Source organism: Lagenorhynchus albirostris, chromosome 7 (assembly GCF_949774975.1).
Source record: "Lagenorhynchus albirostris chromosome 7, mLagAlb1.1, whole genome shotgun sequence".
NCBI lineage: Eukaryota > Metazoa > Chordata > Mammalia > Artiodactyla > Delphinidae > Lagenorhynchus > Lagenorhynchus albirostris.
In genome coordinates, this window is record NC_083101.1 from 80,510,012 (window position 1) to 80,523,106 (window position 13,095).

The following is a 13,095-nucleotide window of genomic DNA, read 5'->3' on the forward strand; positions in this document are numbered from 1 at the left end:
GTATTTATGTTTTATTATTTATCATAACCATTTGAGAATCAATGGTTCTTAAAAACCATGCCTAAGTACTTTGGCCTGTGTCTACCAAGAATAAGGACTATCTCTTATGTAGTCATAATTCAATTATAAAATTCAGTAAATTTAACCTTGATTCAATGCCATTATATAAAGTCCATAGTCAAATTTTGCAATTATCCCAATAACCTTACATAGCAGCGTTTTATTTCGCAGTGCAAGATCAGGTATCTATTTAGTCATCATGTTTCTTTTCTCTCTCTTAATCTGGAACATTTTCTTAGCTCTCCCTTTTTTGTTTTTTGTGAGGTTTTTTTGTTGTTGTGGGTTTTTGTTTTTGTTTTTGTTGTTGTTTTTGTGGTACACGAGCCTCTCACTGTTGTGGCCTCTCCCGTTGCAGAGCACAGGCTCTGGACGCACAGGCTCATGGCTCATGGACCCAGCCGCTCCGCAGCATGTGGGATCTTCCCGGACCGGGGCACGAACCTGCATCCCCTGCATTGGCAGGCAGACTCTCAACCACTGCGCCACCAGGGAAGCCCTGTTGTTTTTTTGACAACAGTTTTGAGGAATATAGGACAGTTTCATTTAATAACTTTTTCTTTTAATCTTTTTTATTGAAGTACAATACACATATAGAAAAATTCACATATCTCAAGGATACAGCTTGGATATTCACAAACCAAACATACACATGTAATCAGCTTCCAGAAAAAAAAAAAAAAAGCAGAACATTTCCTGCACCTTGCCAATCTCCCTTCATTCTGCCGTCTAGTCACTGCCCCCCAACAGTAACCACTATCCCAACTTCTAATAGCATAGGATATTTTATGCAATGGCTTTTAAAGGAATTTTCACAAAAGTGGTCTTGTCCTTCTTCAATCCATTCCACACGGTTACCAGAATGAGTATTCTGCAACTAAAATCCTATCATGCCACTCTCCTTTTAAAAACTCATCAGTGGGGCTTTAAATGTCACAAATGGTAGGATTTCCTTCTTTATACCTGAAGAGTATTTTGATATTTAAGGAAGGTTTCCTGGAGGAGATGGGGCTGGTGCTAAGTCTTGAAGCATGATTTGACTTTGAATTGATTGAGAGGAGAAAGCACCACTGTGGCAGTCGGAGGAAGACCAAAGGGGCCAGAGATTGGTCAACCATTCATTCCACACTGGATGATACTTAAGAAATGTCAGCCCTGTGCTGTGTCAAGGATAAAGATAAATAAGACATGATGATTACAAGCCAGAAATCTGGAATAATGCTCTTGCCTTCACATTTCACAGGCTAGTCCCTGCTCTTACATTTAAAAGTAACCTCAGCGAGGTTTCTTCTGACCCTGCCTCCATTTATTTAATTTTTTAATTTTTAATTTTTAATTTTTTTGCGGTACGCGGGCCTCTCACTGTTGTGGCCTCTCCCGTTGCGGAGCACAGGCTCCAGACGCGCAGGCTCTGTGGCCACGGCTCACGGGCCCAGCCGCTCTGCGGCATGTGGGATCTTCCTGGACCAGGGCACGAACCCATGTCCCCTGCTTCAGCAGGCGGACTCTCAACCACTGCGCCACCAGGGAAGCCCCTGCCTCCACTTAACATTGCATCCACCCCAACAGTTTCCATCTTAGCCCCCCCAATCACCTTCATTAGTACTCACCAAAACTTGCAATGTTATTTGTCTACTAATTTCTTGTTTTTGTCTGTTTCTGTCTCAATCACTAGAATGTCAGCTCCATGAGGGCAGGACCCAGTCATTTGTGTCTCATTCACTACTGTATCCTTGGCATTTAGCACAGGGCCTGTCACATAGCAGGCCCTCAATAAATATTTGTTGAATGAATGAATGGCTCTTTCTTTTTTTTTTGCGGTATGCGGGCCTCTCCCTGTTGTGGCCTCTCCCATTGCGGAGCACAGGTTCCGGACGCGCAGACTCAGTGGCCATGGCTCACGGGCCCAGCCGCTCCGTGGCATGTGGGATCTTCCCGGACCGGGTGTCCCCTGCATCGGCAGGTGGACTCTCAACCACTGCGCCACCAGGGAAGCCCAAATGGCTCTTTCTTAAGAGCAACTCACAGGCTGGGAGAAAAATGTAAACAAATAGTTGCAGTAGAGCACGGGGGTGATATGATATGTACAGATTGCTGTGGGCACATTAGACTAGGAACATTACAGCATGGTGGTTAAAAGCAGTCACACTAACATTACAGCATGGTGGTTAAAAGCAGTCACACTAAAGTGGGATGGCCAAGGTTCAACTTCAGGTTCTGCCATTCACTCACTGGGTGACCTTGAGTAACTTTCTTAACCTCCCTAAGATTTAGATATTCTAGTAATGACCATGTCGAGGATTTTTGTGAGAATTAAATGAGGTTTACTGCATGTGCAGAGCCTGTCACATACTGATGCATAACAAATGTTAGCTGTTGTTATCAAAGGAAGACTGGGGCTCCTTAAGAGCACTATTCAAAACTTACATGTATTAACATATGCAGAATGAAAAACAAAAACAAAAACGGTGGACTCTTTTAAAAAAGTCATTCTAGGGAGTTCCCTGGAGCCCTAGTGGTTAGGATTCTGGGCTTTTACTGCATGGCCCGGGTTCAATCCCGGTTGGGGAACTGAGATCCTGCAAGCCGAGCAGCATGGCCAAAAAAAAAAAGTCATTCTATAAGGTCAGAATTAACCTTTATAAAGCAAATAACCCTCTCTCTCAGTTATTTCACCAAGATTTCCACATCTTTTCTTTTTGGAAGAAAGGTAATAGATTCTTTATAGGAGCCCTGGTTGGAGAATACTAGGTGATGCCGTACAGATTAGGGGGTGAAGGTCCTGTTTTCTTTGCCACTAGAGGGCACCAGTCAGTCAAGTCAATCTCTACCTGTCGTGAAACTATAAGAAAGCTCTAGGAAGCTATCTCTGCCATTCATTCTTTGTGTTGTAAGTACCCACTATGCACCAAACATTATAGTAGCTTGTATATGGTTATGAGAAAGATCTGTTGTCCTTCTGGAATTTATAACCTTGAGCATGTGTCTGAGAGACCCTATTAGACACGGGGGGAGGGGTGGAGGGTGGGGTTCAATTTGTGATTTGTTGTTGTTACTGATTATCTTCCTGCCCTTGGCCGTGAGCCCATGAGAACAATTACTTAGTGTTTATTTTGTGTCAGACAGTGTGCTGGTTGCTGAGGATCCAGGGATGAATAAGACACAGTTGTAACCTACAAATAAACAATGTCTTACCTGCTGAGATAAAAAGCCATGAGACAAGTTCCATGGAATTTGAGTTCCTCTGATGTGAGCATGGAGTCTTAAGTACGCAACTCATTAACACACTAGGCTGTGAGCTTCCTAGATAGGTATATGTTTATTAGTCACCCATCTTAGGGTCATGGCATTGTGAATATTTAGTATGAGTTTGTGAGTTGATCTGAGTCCAGAGACAGGCTTCTGGTCTGGGTGCCAGGTGTATGTTCCAGTGACTTAGGCTAGGGATCTGCCATCTTCTGGGTCAGGGTGGGGCTATGATGAGTCTATGTGGGTGAAATGCTTTGAAGATGAACTTTCTGCCTATTTGTCTACTCACAGCCTTGCTATTAAAAGAGTCAACATCATCTCCCACGTTTCCAGGTCAGCAATCTCCCTAAATTGAATGGTGGAAGAGGGGAAGTCAGAACCAGTCAAACACCATCCTTTGGGGAGGAGGGGCTGAATTGACTAAAATACGCTCTAATTCCAGTGGAGTTTAGTCTCAAAACTGAGGGAATAGAGTTGGGAGGCTAAGGAATGATTCTTTAAAATACTGAGGCCTCATCTCTGAGAAAAAATAACAACAACAAAATGAAGGGGCTCTTTCATTGTGGATTGTGCAGAGTGACTTCCTTCTAAAGAGTACAGTATAGAAAGGAGGTAAAAGGAGTAACTTTACAGTGGAGAAGAGTGGCTGACATATTCTGTCAGCCAGGTGACTGAGGTCAATATCAACACTACGTCGTGTTGATATTATGTGCTCTTGATATGATGTGATGAAAATATCATTTTACTCCTGTGATCTCCCCTTCAAAACCCCAAAACTCCAGTTTAATCATGAGAAAAACATCACAAATTCTAACTGAGGGACATTCTACAGTATCCTTGACTAGTACTCTTCAAAACTTTTAAGGTCATCAAAAACAAGGAAAGTCTGAGAAACTGTCACAGTCAAGAGGAGTCTAATAAAACATGAAAACTAAATATGGCATCTAGGATAGGATCCTGGAATAGAAAAGCGACTTTAGGTAAGAACTAAGGAAATGTGAGTAAAGACTTTAGTCATTAATAATATATCAGGGCTTCCCTGGTGGCACAGTGGTTAAGAATCCACCTGCCAATGCAGGGGACACGGGTTTGAGCCCTGGTCTGGGAAGATCCCACATGCCACGGACCAGCTAAGCCCGTGTGCCACAACTACTGAGCCTGAGCTCTAGAGCCCGCAAGCCACAACTACTGAGCCCGTGTGCCACAACTACTGAAACCCGTGCACCTAGAGCCCATGCTCTGCAACAAGAGAAGCCACCGCAACGAGAAGCCCGTGCACTGCAATGAAGAGTAGCCCCCCGCTCGCCGCAACTAGGGAGAAGTCCTCGTGCAGCAACGAAGACCCAATGCAGCCAAAAATAAATAAATTTATTTAAAAAATGATATATCAATATTGGTTCATTAATTGTAATAAATGTACTACACTAATGTAAGATGTTAATAAAAATTGGAAATTGGGTACCAGGTATATGGGAACTATCTGTACTATCTTCTCCATTTTTCTATAAATCTAAAACTGTTTAAAAAAAAAGTCTATTTAAAAAATGGAGGGGGTGGTATCCAGAAAATAACTTTGCCATAAATTTTTTTTTTTTCTTGCGGTACGCGGGCCTCTCACTGTTGTGGCCTCTCCCGTTGCGGAGCACAGGCTCCGGACGCGCAGGCTCAGCGGCCATGGCTCACGGGCCCAGCCGCTCCGCGGCATGTGGGATCTTCCCGGACCGGGGCACGAACCCGTGTCCCCTGCATCGGCAGGCGGACTCTCAACCACTGCGCCCCCAGGGAAGCCCTGCCTTAAATTTTTTTAAAAATAAAATTTCCTATTTATGGATCATTTACCATATGCCAGTGATAAACTCTGTACATGGATGATCTCATTTAAATATTTACAATTGTTTATTTATTAGGCACAATTAACCCTCTTTTACAGAAGCTGATGAAAAAGGAAGAGGTCTTATAATGTAAATGGTGGAGCAGGGGTTGGTACCAAGGATCTTTCTGATCCCCAAATTCTAAGTGTACGGAACTCTCACAGTATCCTGGCTTTTCTAGGAAACGTTCATGGAGTTATCATAGGACATGCCTTCCAAAGAGAAAGGGGTATTCTAAATCATGGGGATTGAAGACCTCTACATCTCACTTCTGCCAGGATTATCTTAAAAGTCCCCCAGGTCTAAGTTGGACTTTCAAGCCGGAAAAGATCTGTAGGGGGTCAAAGTTCAACCAAATACGCCATTTGACAAATGGGTAAACTGGGGGATAGCTAGAGCATTTGCCCCAAATCACACAGAAAAGGGCCAAGAACCCAGGTTCAGTCTGTATTATTATTTCTCTCATTTCCTACAACTTCCTCTTTGTAGTTAAGAAGGGAAGTATTAACTGACCTATCTGCCTTCCCCATTTCTCGGATGGGAAACTGCCCCCCAGCCCCCTAAGTTGGTGACACACTGCTCTCCAAGGACACAATGGCATGAGGACTGGACCTGCAGAAGAGATGTCAGGAAGCTTGTTTGCACCGACAAAACCCACATTGTCAGCAGATCCTTGTCAAGCACCTACTGAGTGCGGGGACGACGGACTGTGTGTCATGGCGCGGGGGGCGGGGGGTTAGGCCTGCAGAGGATCTGGGGCTCGTAGGATGACTGCGGGAGGCCAGTGGATACAAGTAGTGGGGAGGAGGGCGATGACAGCTCTAGGACAGAGGTCCCTTCCGGGGCGCGCGTTTGGAACCGCGGCGTCAAGCCGCACAGCCGTCATTTTGGGGCCAAGGGCATCCCCTGCGGCCACCCTCGACCCCCACTGCCACCCTCGACCCCCCCACTGCCGCTTGGCCCTAAGGGCGGGGGACACTCGCCAGGCGTCACAAAGCGCCGCCACTGCGCGGGGCGGTGGAGAGGAGGCAGGGAAGTGGGAGGAGTGGGAGGAGTGGGAGGGGGAGGGGGAGGAGGAGGGAGAGGAGGGCGGGGGAGGGAGGGGCGCGCGCACGCGCGTCGCGTCGGGCCGCCCGCCGCCGAGAGCCGCCCTCCCTCCCGACGTGCGCCCCTCCTCCCACTCTCCCTCCCTCCTTCTTCTCGGCTCCGTCGCTCCCGCGGCGCGAGGCGCTCTTGCTCTTCTCCTCCTCCGCCGCCGTCGCCCCTCCCCCCGCGCAGCCGCCGCCGCCGCCGCGAGACCCCCGCGTGCCGTGCTCCCCCCCCGCCCTTCGGCCCCGCGCGCCCTTCGGCCCCGGCGGCCCCGGAGGAAACGAGAGGGCGAGCGAGCGCGGCGCTCCCGGGCCGGCTCGGCCCCGTCCGCTCACCATCGCCGGCCCTCCGCCGCCTTCCTCCGCTTCCACCTCCTCTCCCCCCCCCCGCCAAGTTGAGGCCCCCTCCGGGGGGGGGAGGCCCGGGACCCGGAGCGAATTTCTCTAACTCTCTCCACCTTTCCCCCACCCGGCCCGAGTGTGAGGAGAAGGGCCCGGCCCGGCCCGCGTCGTGTGTGAGGAGGAACCGGGCCGGCCCACGGGCCGTCTGGGGCCTGGTCCGGGCCGCCGGGCGTGTGAAGACCGGGGCCCGGTGCGGGCCGCCCGAGGGCTAGCGGAGCGGAGGGGAGGGGCCTGGTCCGGCCCGGCCGGTGCGTGAGGACTGGGGCCCCGGCCCGGCGCCGCCGTCGCCGCGATGGCCCAGCAGCAGATGACCAGTTCGCAGAAGGCCCTGATGCTCGAGCTGAAATCCCTTCAGGAGGAGCCGGTGGAGGGCTTCCGGATCACCCTGGTGGATGAATCCGACCTCTACAACTGGGAGGTTGCCATCTTCGGACCCCCTAACACCCTCTACGAAGGCGGCTACTTCAAGGTACCTCCGACCCCATCTCAGACCAGGCTTCCCCAGGTGGAGGCTGCCGCTTTCGGTAGTTTTCCCGGCCGAGAGTGGGAGCGCGGGTGAGCGGAGGGGGCTGCTCACCTCGGCAGCTCCCTCCCCCCATCGGTGGAGGCAGGAAGGCCTCGCTCGCTCACCAAGTCCCTTTTCTTTGTCATGGGGGCGGGGGCGGGAGGCCAGACTGCACCGGGAAATAGAAAAGCCTCTTTGGCTAGGGTAGTGGCTACCGGAGGAGGAGGGCGGTCTTTGTTTTGTTTCACCAGCCGAGGGTGTACGGAAAGAGAGGTGGTCTGGCTTTCCCCTCTCGTCTTCCCATCTCTGCGCCGGCTGGAACTACCCCAGAGGGCAGAGTGACCTGCACTTACGGGATTGGACCTTTTTTGGGGTGGGGTGGGGGAGGGGTACCGGCCTGTCATTCCGGAGGCTGCCTAGTGGCCTGACATTTGGGGGGTTTGATGGGCTTCTTGCATACTGGTGGTTCCAGCTTCGCATTCCAGCGGGCGTTAATGGAGAATAGGAACCCTAGGGGTGCTAAACAAGGGTGCCTGCATTTTCTTGCCATTAGCCACTTGAGGGAACTGTAATTTAGCCCCCTTTGTGTCCTCGTTTTGTATTTACTTCAGTGGTGTTTCAAAATGCCCTTTGTCCTCACCCTGCCACCAACTTTACTGCCCCCGCTCCCCTCACCCCCCGCCTCCCATGTAGAAATATCCACAGAGGGCGGTACATGTTATGTAGAGAGAGAGTTTCCCACTTTAGGGACACAAAATTGAAACCTTTCGCTCAGATGGTTAACTCTAGCAAATGGGGGGGGGGTCTTACGGATGAAAAGTATTATCTGAGGTGGGATGGTTTCGCAGAGTAGGACCGCTCCTTAACAACCATAGACATTGTTTCTGTTGTTTTCCAGGATGTTAGAACAGTGGTTATTATCATTCCTGAATCCAGTAGTTTCTTTATTCCAAGACAGATAACTTGGAGATACTGAGGGGTTTTTCTTTTTGTTTTTGTTTTTATTTTACCATTTTTTAAGGGGCAAATCACAGGTTGAAGGTCGAATGCTTTAAATGATGGGGGAACAGAGAGAGGAAAAGAGTGCTTAGGAATTCATTTAATTTAATTTTTTGTTTCCAAAATTAAGTAAAATAGGGCTGTGAGTCAGTCTTGGTTTGTTTTGAAGGGAGGGGCTATCTTGGCAAAAGTTTTAAATGAGTATCTTAGTCATGTAGTTACGTGTATTTTTAAGGAGTACCCAATTACTTTAGTTTCTACTCCTCTAAAGGTAGAAGCCTCAGTTTCAGGCTTGAAATTGGGTCTATTTTGTAGAAAATGTCAGGAATTGATAGGGGAATGTTTAATATTCATGTCTCTGATAGTCACTAAATACCTAGTTAAAAACATGTATTCAGTGTTTAGAATATCGTGTATACCAACTGTATGCTTCATGTTTTGTGGTCACCATACGCTGTACTCAGATGCAGATACTTGCAAAATCTACTGGCTAACTTTAGTGAAATGAAGTTTAATTTCCAAAAAGTATCATTGTTTGGGACAATCAGTAGTCAAGATAAATGGATACTAGCTAGAATGATCTTATTCCTATGCAGTTTGTTAAAACAACAAAACAACAACAAACTGTACATGGAAGGAAATAATGGGTTAAAAATTGTAATATTTTTGCTTAAGTAATTGGGAAGGGAGTGTGGTGACCCCTCTCAGTTTGGAATAGGTAGTTTGGAAGGAGGATTCCCTGTAGTATACACTGATTTAAACTAACTGCTTTTTAATTTGTCTTATTTAAAAAGAATGGTTTGATCTCCAATTTTGTTGCGTTAGATATCTTAATCTTTTTTTTACCTTTAATTGTGACATGTAAAAAAATATATGAAAATTCTTAAACAGGTTTAATGTTTTAGTCTTGTGTAAGAATTTTGGTCAGTTTTGTTTCTTCTGCTTTTGGCAAAGGACTTTGGCTTTTTATACCAAAGTTCTTCGTTGGAAAAAGGCAAATTTATGGTCATGAGCAGTTGACACTGGTGATAAGTTTAAAACCATTGTTTTTTATTTCACTGCTTTTGTGAAACAAGGCTTTTAGTGTGTTTCACTACAGCTGCAGTTAAAAGTTGGCACAGACTTTTCTGTACTACTGTTCTCCCTTATCAAATGGGGGTCCTTGAACATTTAATATAATTTATCAATATTTTCAAGTTAAACTCTTTTTTCTATTTTGCATTACAGTTTCCGAAGGCAGTGGGCTGCCAGTCATTCTTTAAATTTTTCATAACGTAACTCCTTTACTTTTTACATATTAATAGGCTTCTAACTGATCTTTTTCATCATGAAATAGTTGGTTCCAGTCTGTTTTAACTGTGGCATCTGTTGTAGTAGAGATTTGTGAGACCTGTATTTCACAAATTTGTTTTTTCATCCTATTTTTCTTTTTTAAATATCTTGAATCTGTATGATTCTTAGCTTGGGTGGGCAGGGGGAATCTAGATATATGATGGGCAAAGGTAGTTTCTTGTGTCTGATTTTCTGCATGTTATAAACTCTTCTTTGGCTTCACTATCTTTTTGTCTAATTTCTTGATCTCATTATTCACCCAGTGAATTTCTTCGCTGCTTCGAATTTTTCCTCTGGGGTCAACCATTATAGAACATAAAGTAGGAGATGACTTAGAACACCCAGAACACGTCTGAACTTAATTTTGCGAATGTGGAGCAAGTTGGAATTTTATTATGTTACTGGAAGAATAACTTGTCGATCAAGTGAGCAGTTAGTGATGACTTTTAACACGTTCACCTCCGTTCCTTTAAAAAGAACTGTCTTTTCAAGTAAGTCCTGATAATGATCATAACTTAGTGTGGCTGCTTTAGTATAGAACCTCCTTGGAACGCCTGCATTATTTATCTAAATGCACAATAGCAGTGAGTCTAGATACCAGAAAATGAGAGTGACTCTTTCATGATAGGAATAACGTTGAAGTTTAAGTGATGCAGAATGTTTAAAGTATTGCAGTTTTTGTAGTTTTGGTTTTATTCAGTAATGTAAGGGAATGAAATATAGGCGTGTTTCTTTTTTGGATAACTCCCAACTAATAAAATTTAGGAAGTATTTGTGATATACTCAAAGTTTTCCTTAATAGGATCTTCTTCATCAGACTTACCGCTTTGTTTTGTATTAAAGAAACTCTTCAATAGTTGTTTTTTAAAATAAAGGACATGCATTATTTTCATTTGTTCTAGAGTAAATGAATGTATTCTTTGCATGCCACCCCCCCCAAAAAAAAAAAACACACCAAACTACCAAACTTAACCTCTGTGCCTGGCAATGGTCTTCAGATTATATATAGCACATTCTATTTTATGACTTTAAAATTCTTAACATACAGTTGAAACAATTTTTCTAAGCAACTGTTAGTCTTTTTGGTGTAGGGATCCTTTTGAGAACTTGATAAATTTTCTTCAAAAGACAATGAGGACACAGAAAGTAGTTTGTATGCATTTTCAGATGGTTAACTGACCTGTTAAGAATCCCTCTTTTGGGACTTCCCTGGTGGTCCAGTGGTTAAGACTCCGCCTTCCAATGCAGGGGACAAGGGTCTGGGAACTAAGACCCGACGCAGCCAAATAAATAAATAAATATTTTTTTAAAAAAACAACAAAAAAGAATCTCTGTTTTAAGGGATTGGATTGGCAACTTTAAAAACAAAATTAAACAAACACCTTTGACATTATAAAAGTATTGCTATTTTTTTAGAAAACAATTTTATGATGAATCAGTCAGTTAAAATTTTCTTAGTTTTAAGTTTTTCCTCAGTTGCTTTAAGAACACCTCTTGGGCTTTTAGCTGTTACCTTTTCTGGAAGCTGAACTTGTCTTGAGTGCTGGGTGAACTAAAGCAACATTGTAAATGGAAACGTGGTTAATGTCCAATGGTTTGGGGCACTAAATGCAATTTTAGTCCCCTATCCCCAGCCCCCACCTCTGGCAAATATAACACCTCAGTATTTCATAGAGTATGCTTTTACTGTATTAAGTTGATTCCAAGATGCATATTTTTCTAGTTTCACTTCTCAAATTTCGAATGAGTCCATGAAGTCTTAGAATTGCCATCAGCCAGCTGACACTAGTGACCTAGGTGTAAGAGACCCTTCCATTGAAATCTTCTGATAAAATTTTTTTAAATGCCAGCATCAGTGTCTTAAATTTGATAAAATAAGGATTATTTCTTTTTGAACCAAGGATTTGTGTCCTCAGTACTTTTTGCTGCTTATTGATTCCCCTTTTTCAGAGGTTTGTGTTCGTAAACAATATTTATCGAACACACATCAAAGGCAAGCACTGTAGGAAGTGTTACTACCTTTTAGTTAGTAAGGAAAAGAATTCGGACATTGATAACCTTAGAGCTTTTATGAATGATCTTCATAAAAATCTTTGTGCAGACTTTGAAATACAGAAATGTGAGGTGTAGGTGTTACTGACAGAATTGTAATGGTAATTAAAATCAGAGTTTTAAGGCCAGTTAGCACATTGGTCAACATAACCACAGTTTGTCATGATGAAATGTTCTGTTCCATCTTTGCAACTTAGTATTAGTGGTCCTAGTCTAAGGTTCCAGAAGAATCTGTTGGAGACAGGTGAAATAAAGGAGATCACCTAAGAAATTGGCCTACTTCTGCTAATCTAGTTATGGGAAAATAACAGGAAGAGTTACAAATTCAGGGTTTACGACTATAGAACTCCATCTTGCTGAAAGGTCCTATTTAAAAGTTTTAATTCTTTTATGTTCCTGAAATTCTTTTGGACTGTTTCGTGTACAGCTACATAGATATCCAAATAAGACTGAGCTGAGCCTCTTTGAAAGTGTTTTGTCAACACAGAATTAATTCATTTCAGCTTTATTCAGAGAGAAATTGTTATTCAGAGTTGTATGCTTAATGTTTCTTTAAACTAATTGATTCTGAAGTGAATGGAATGATAGATACTAAATTGAAGAGATAATTTTAGTTTGGATTGCCAAGGTTTGATTTTACATAAATATTCTTCCATATGAGAATTGGAATATTCAGATTTGGGAATATGTATTTAAGATAGAAAATGAATATCCACTTTAAGCACGTTTACTTGATTTGTTTTAATAACAAATATAAAAATGTTTTTGTTACAATCCAATAAATTAAATTTCTGTTGTAAACCTATTGGTAAGGTAAGTAGAATGAGCACTTAGAACATGCTAAAACTCTGAAGGTCATATCTAATTGCAGATACATGCTACTATCCTTATTACAGTAATATAGATATTAGTAGCTAACATTTATTGAGTGCTTACTGTGTGCCACATACTTTAAATAGAATATCTCATATAATCCTCCTGTGAGGTGTGGCTGCTATTATATATATATGGAAACAATCATAGAGTTTGTTTAACTTGCTCGGGGTCCTCAGCTAGAAAGTTGTAATACCAAGCTGGACTACCAGACTGCTTGACTCTAAAGCCTGTGTTATTCTCTTGGTGAGATCTTTTATCTCTCAGGATGTTGTTTGAAGGTATAAAAGTGGAGCTTTAAGAAAATAAAATTTATGGATGAGACTTCCCTGGTGGTCCAGTGGTTAAGACTCTGTGCTTCCACTGCAGGGGGCACAGGTTCGATCCCTAGTCGGGTGACTAAGATCCCATATGCTGCATGGTGCGGTTCAAAAAAAAAAAGGAAAAGAAACTTTATGGAGCATTTGAAAAGGAACTATTTTTATTTTAAATTTTATAAGTTTAAAGGTCACAAGGTAATTGTCCCTTCAAATTATGGGGAGAGATTGTTATGACTTCAGCTTATAACTGTTAAATTCACTGGAAAAATTGGATTTGTTGTTGTTCTTGGACTACTTGGATTAGAGAGTAACAAATCATATTGCAGAAGGATTTTTTTTATTGGCAA

At 43.6% G+C, this 13,095-nt stretch overlaps 1 protein-coding gene across 1 annotated transcript in view; it reads left to right on the forward strand.

The window, feature by feature from the left end:
• Window positions 1-6,485: 6,485 nt before the first annotated feature.
• The window catches only part of UBE2R2 (ubiquitin conjugating enzyme E2 R2), a 93,637-nt gene continuing 87,027 nt past the window's right edge, over window positions 6,486-13,095 (forward strand). Inside the window, exon 1 of the mRNA XM_060155248.1 lies at window positions 6,486-7,136. Within this exon, the coding sequence (XP_060011231.1) occupies window positions 6,960-7,136 (177 nt within the window). The 5' untranslated portion in view covers window positions 6,486-6,959. The remainder of the gene's footprint in view (window positions 7,137-13,095) is intronic.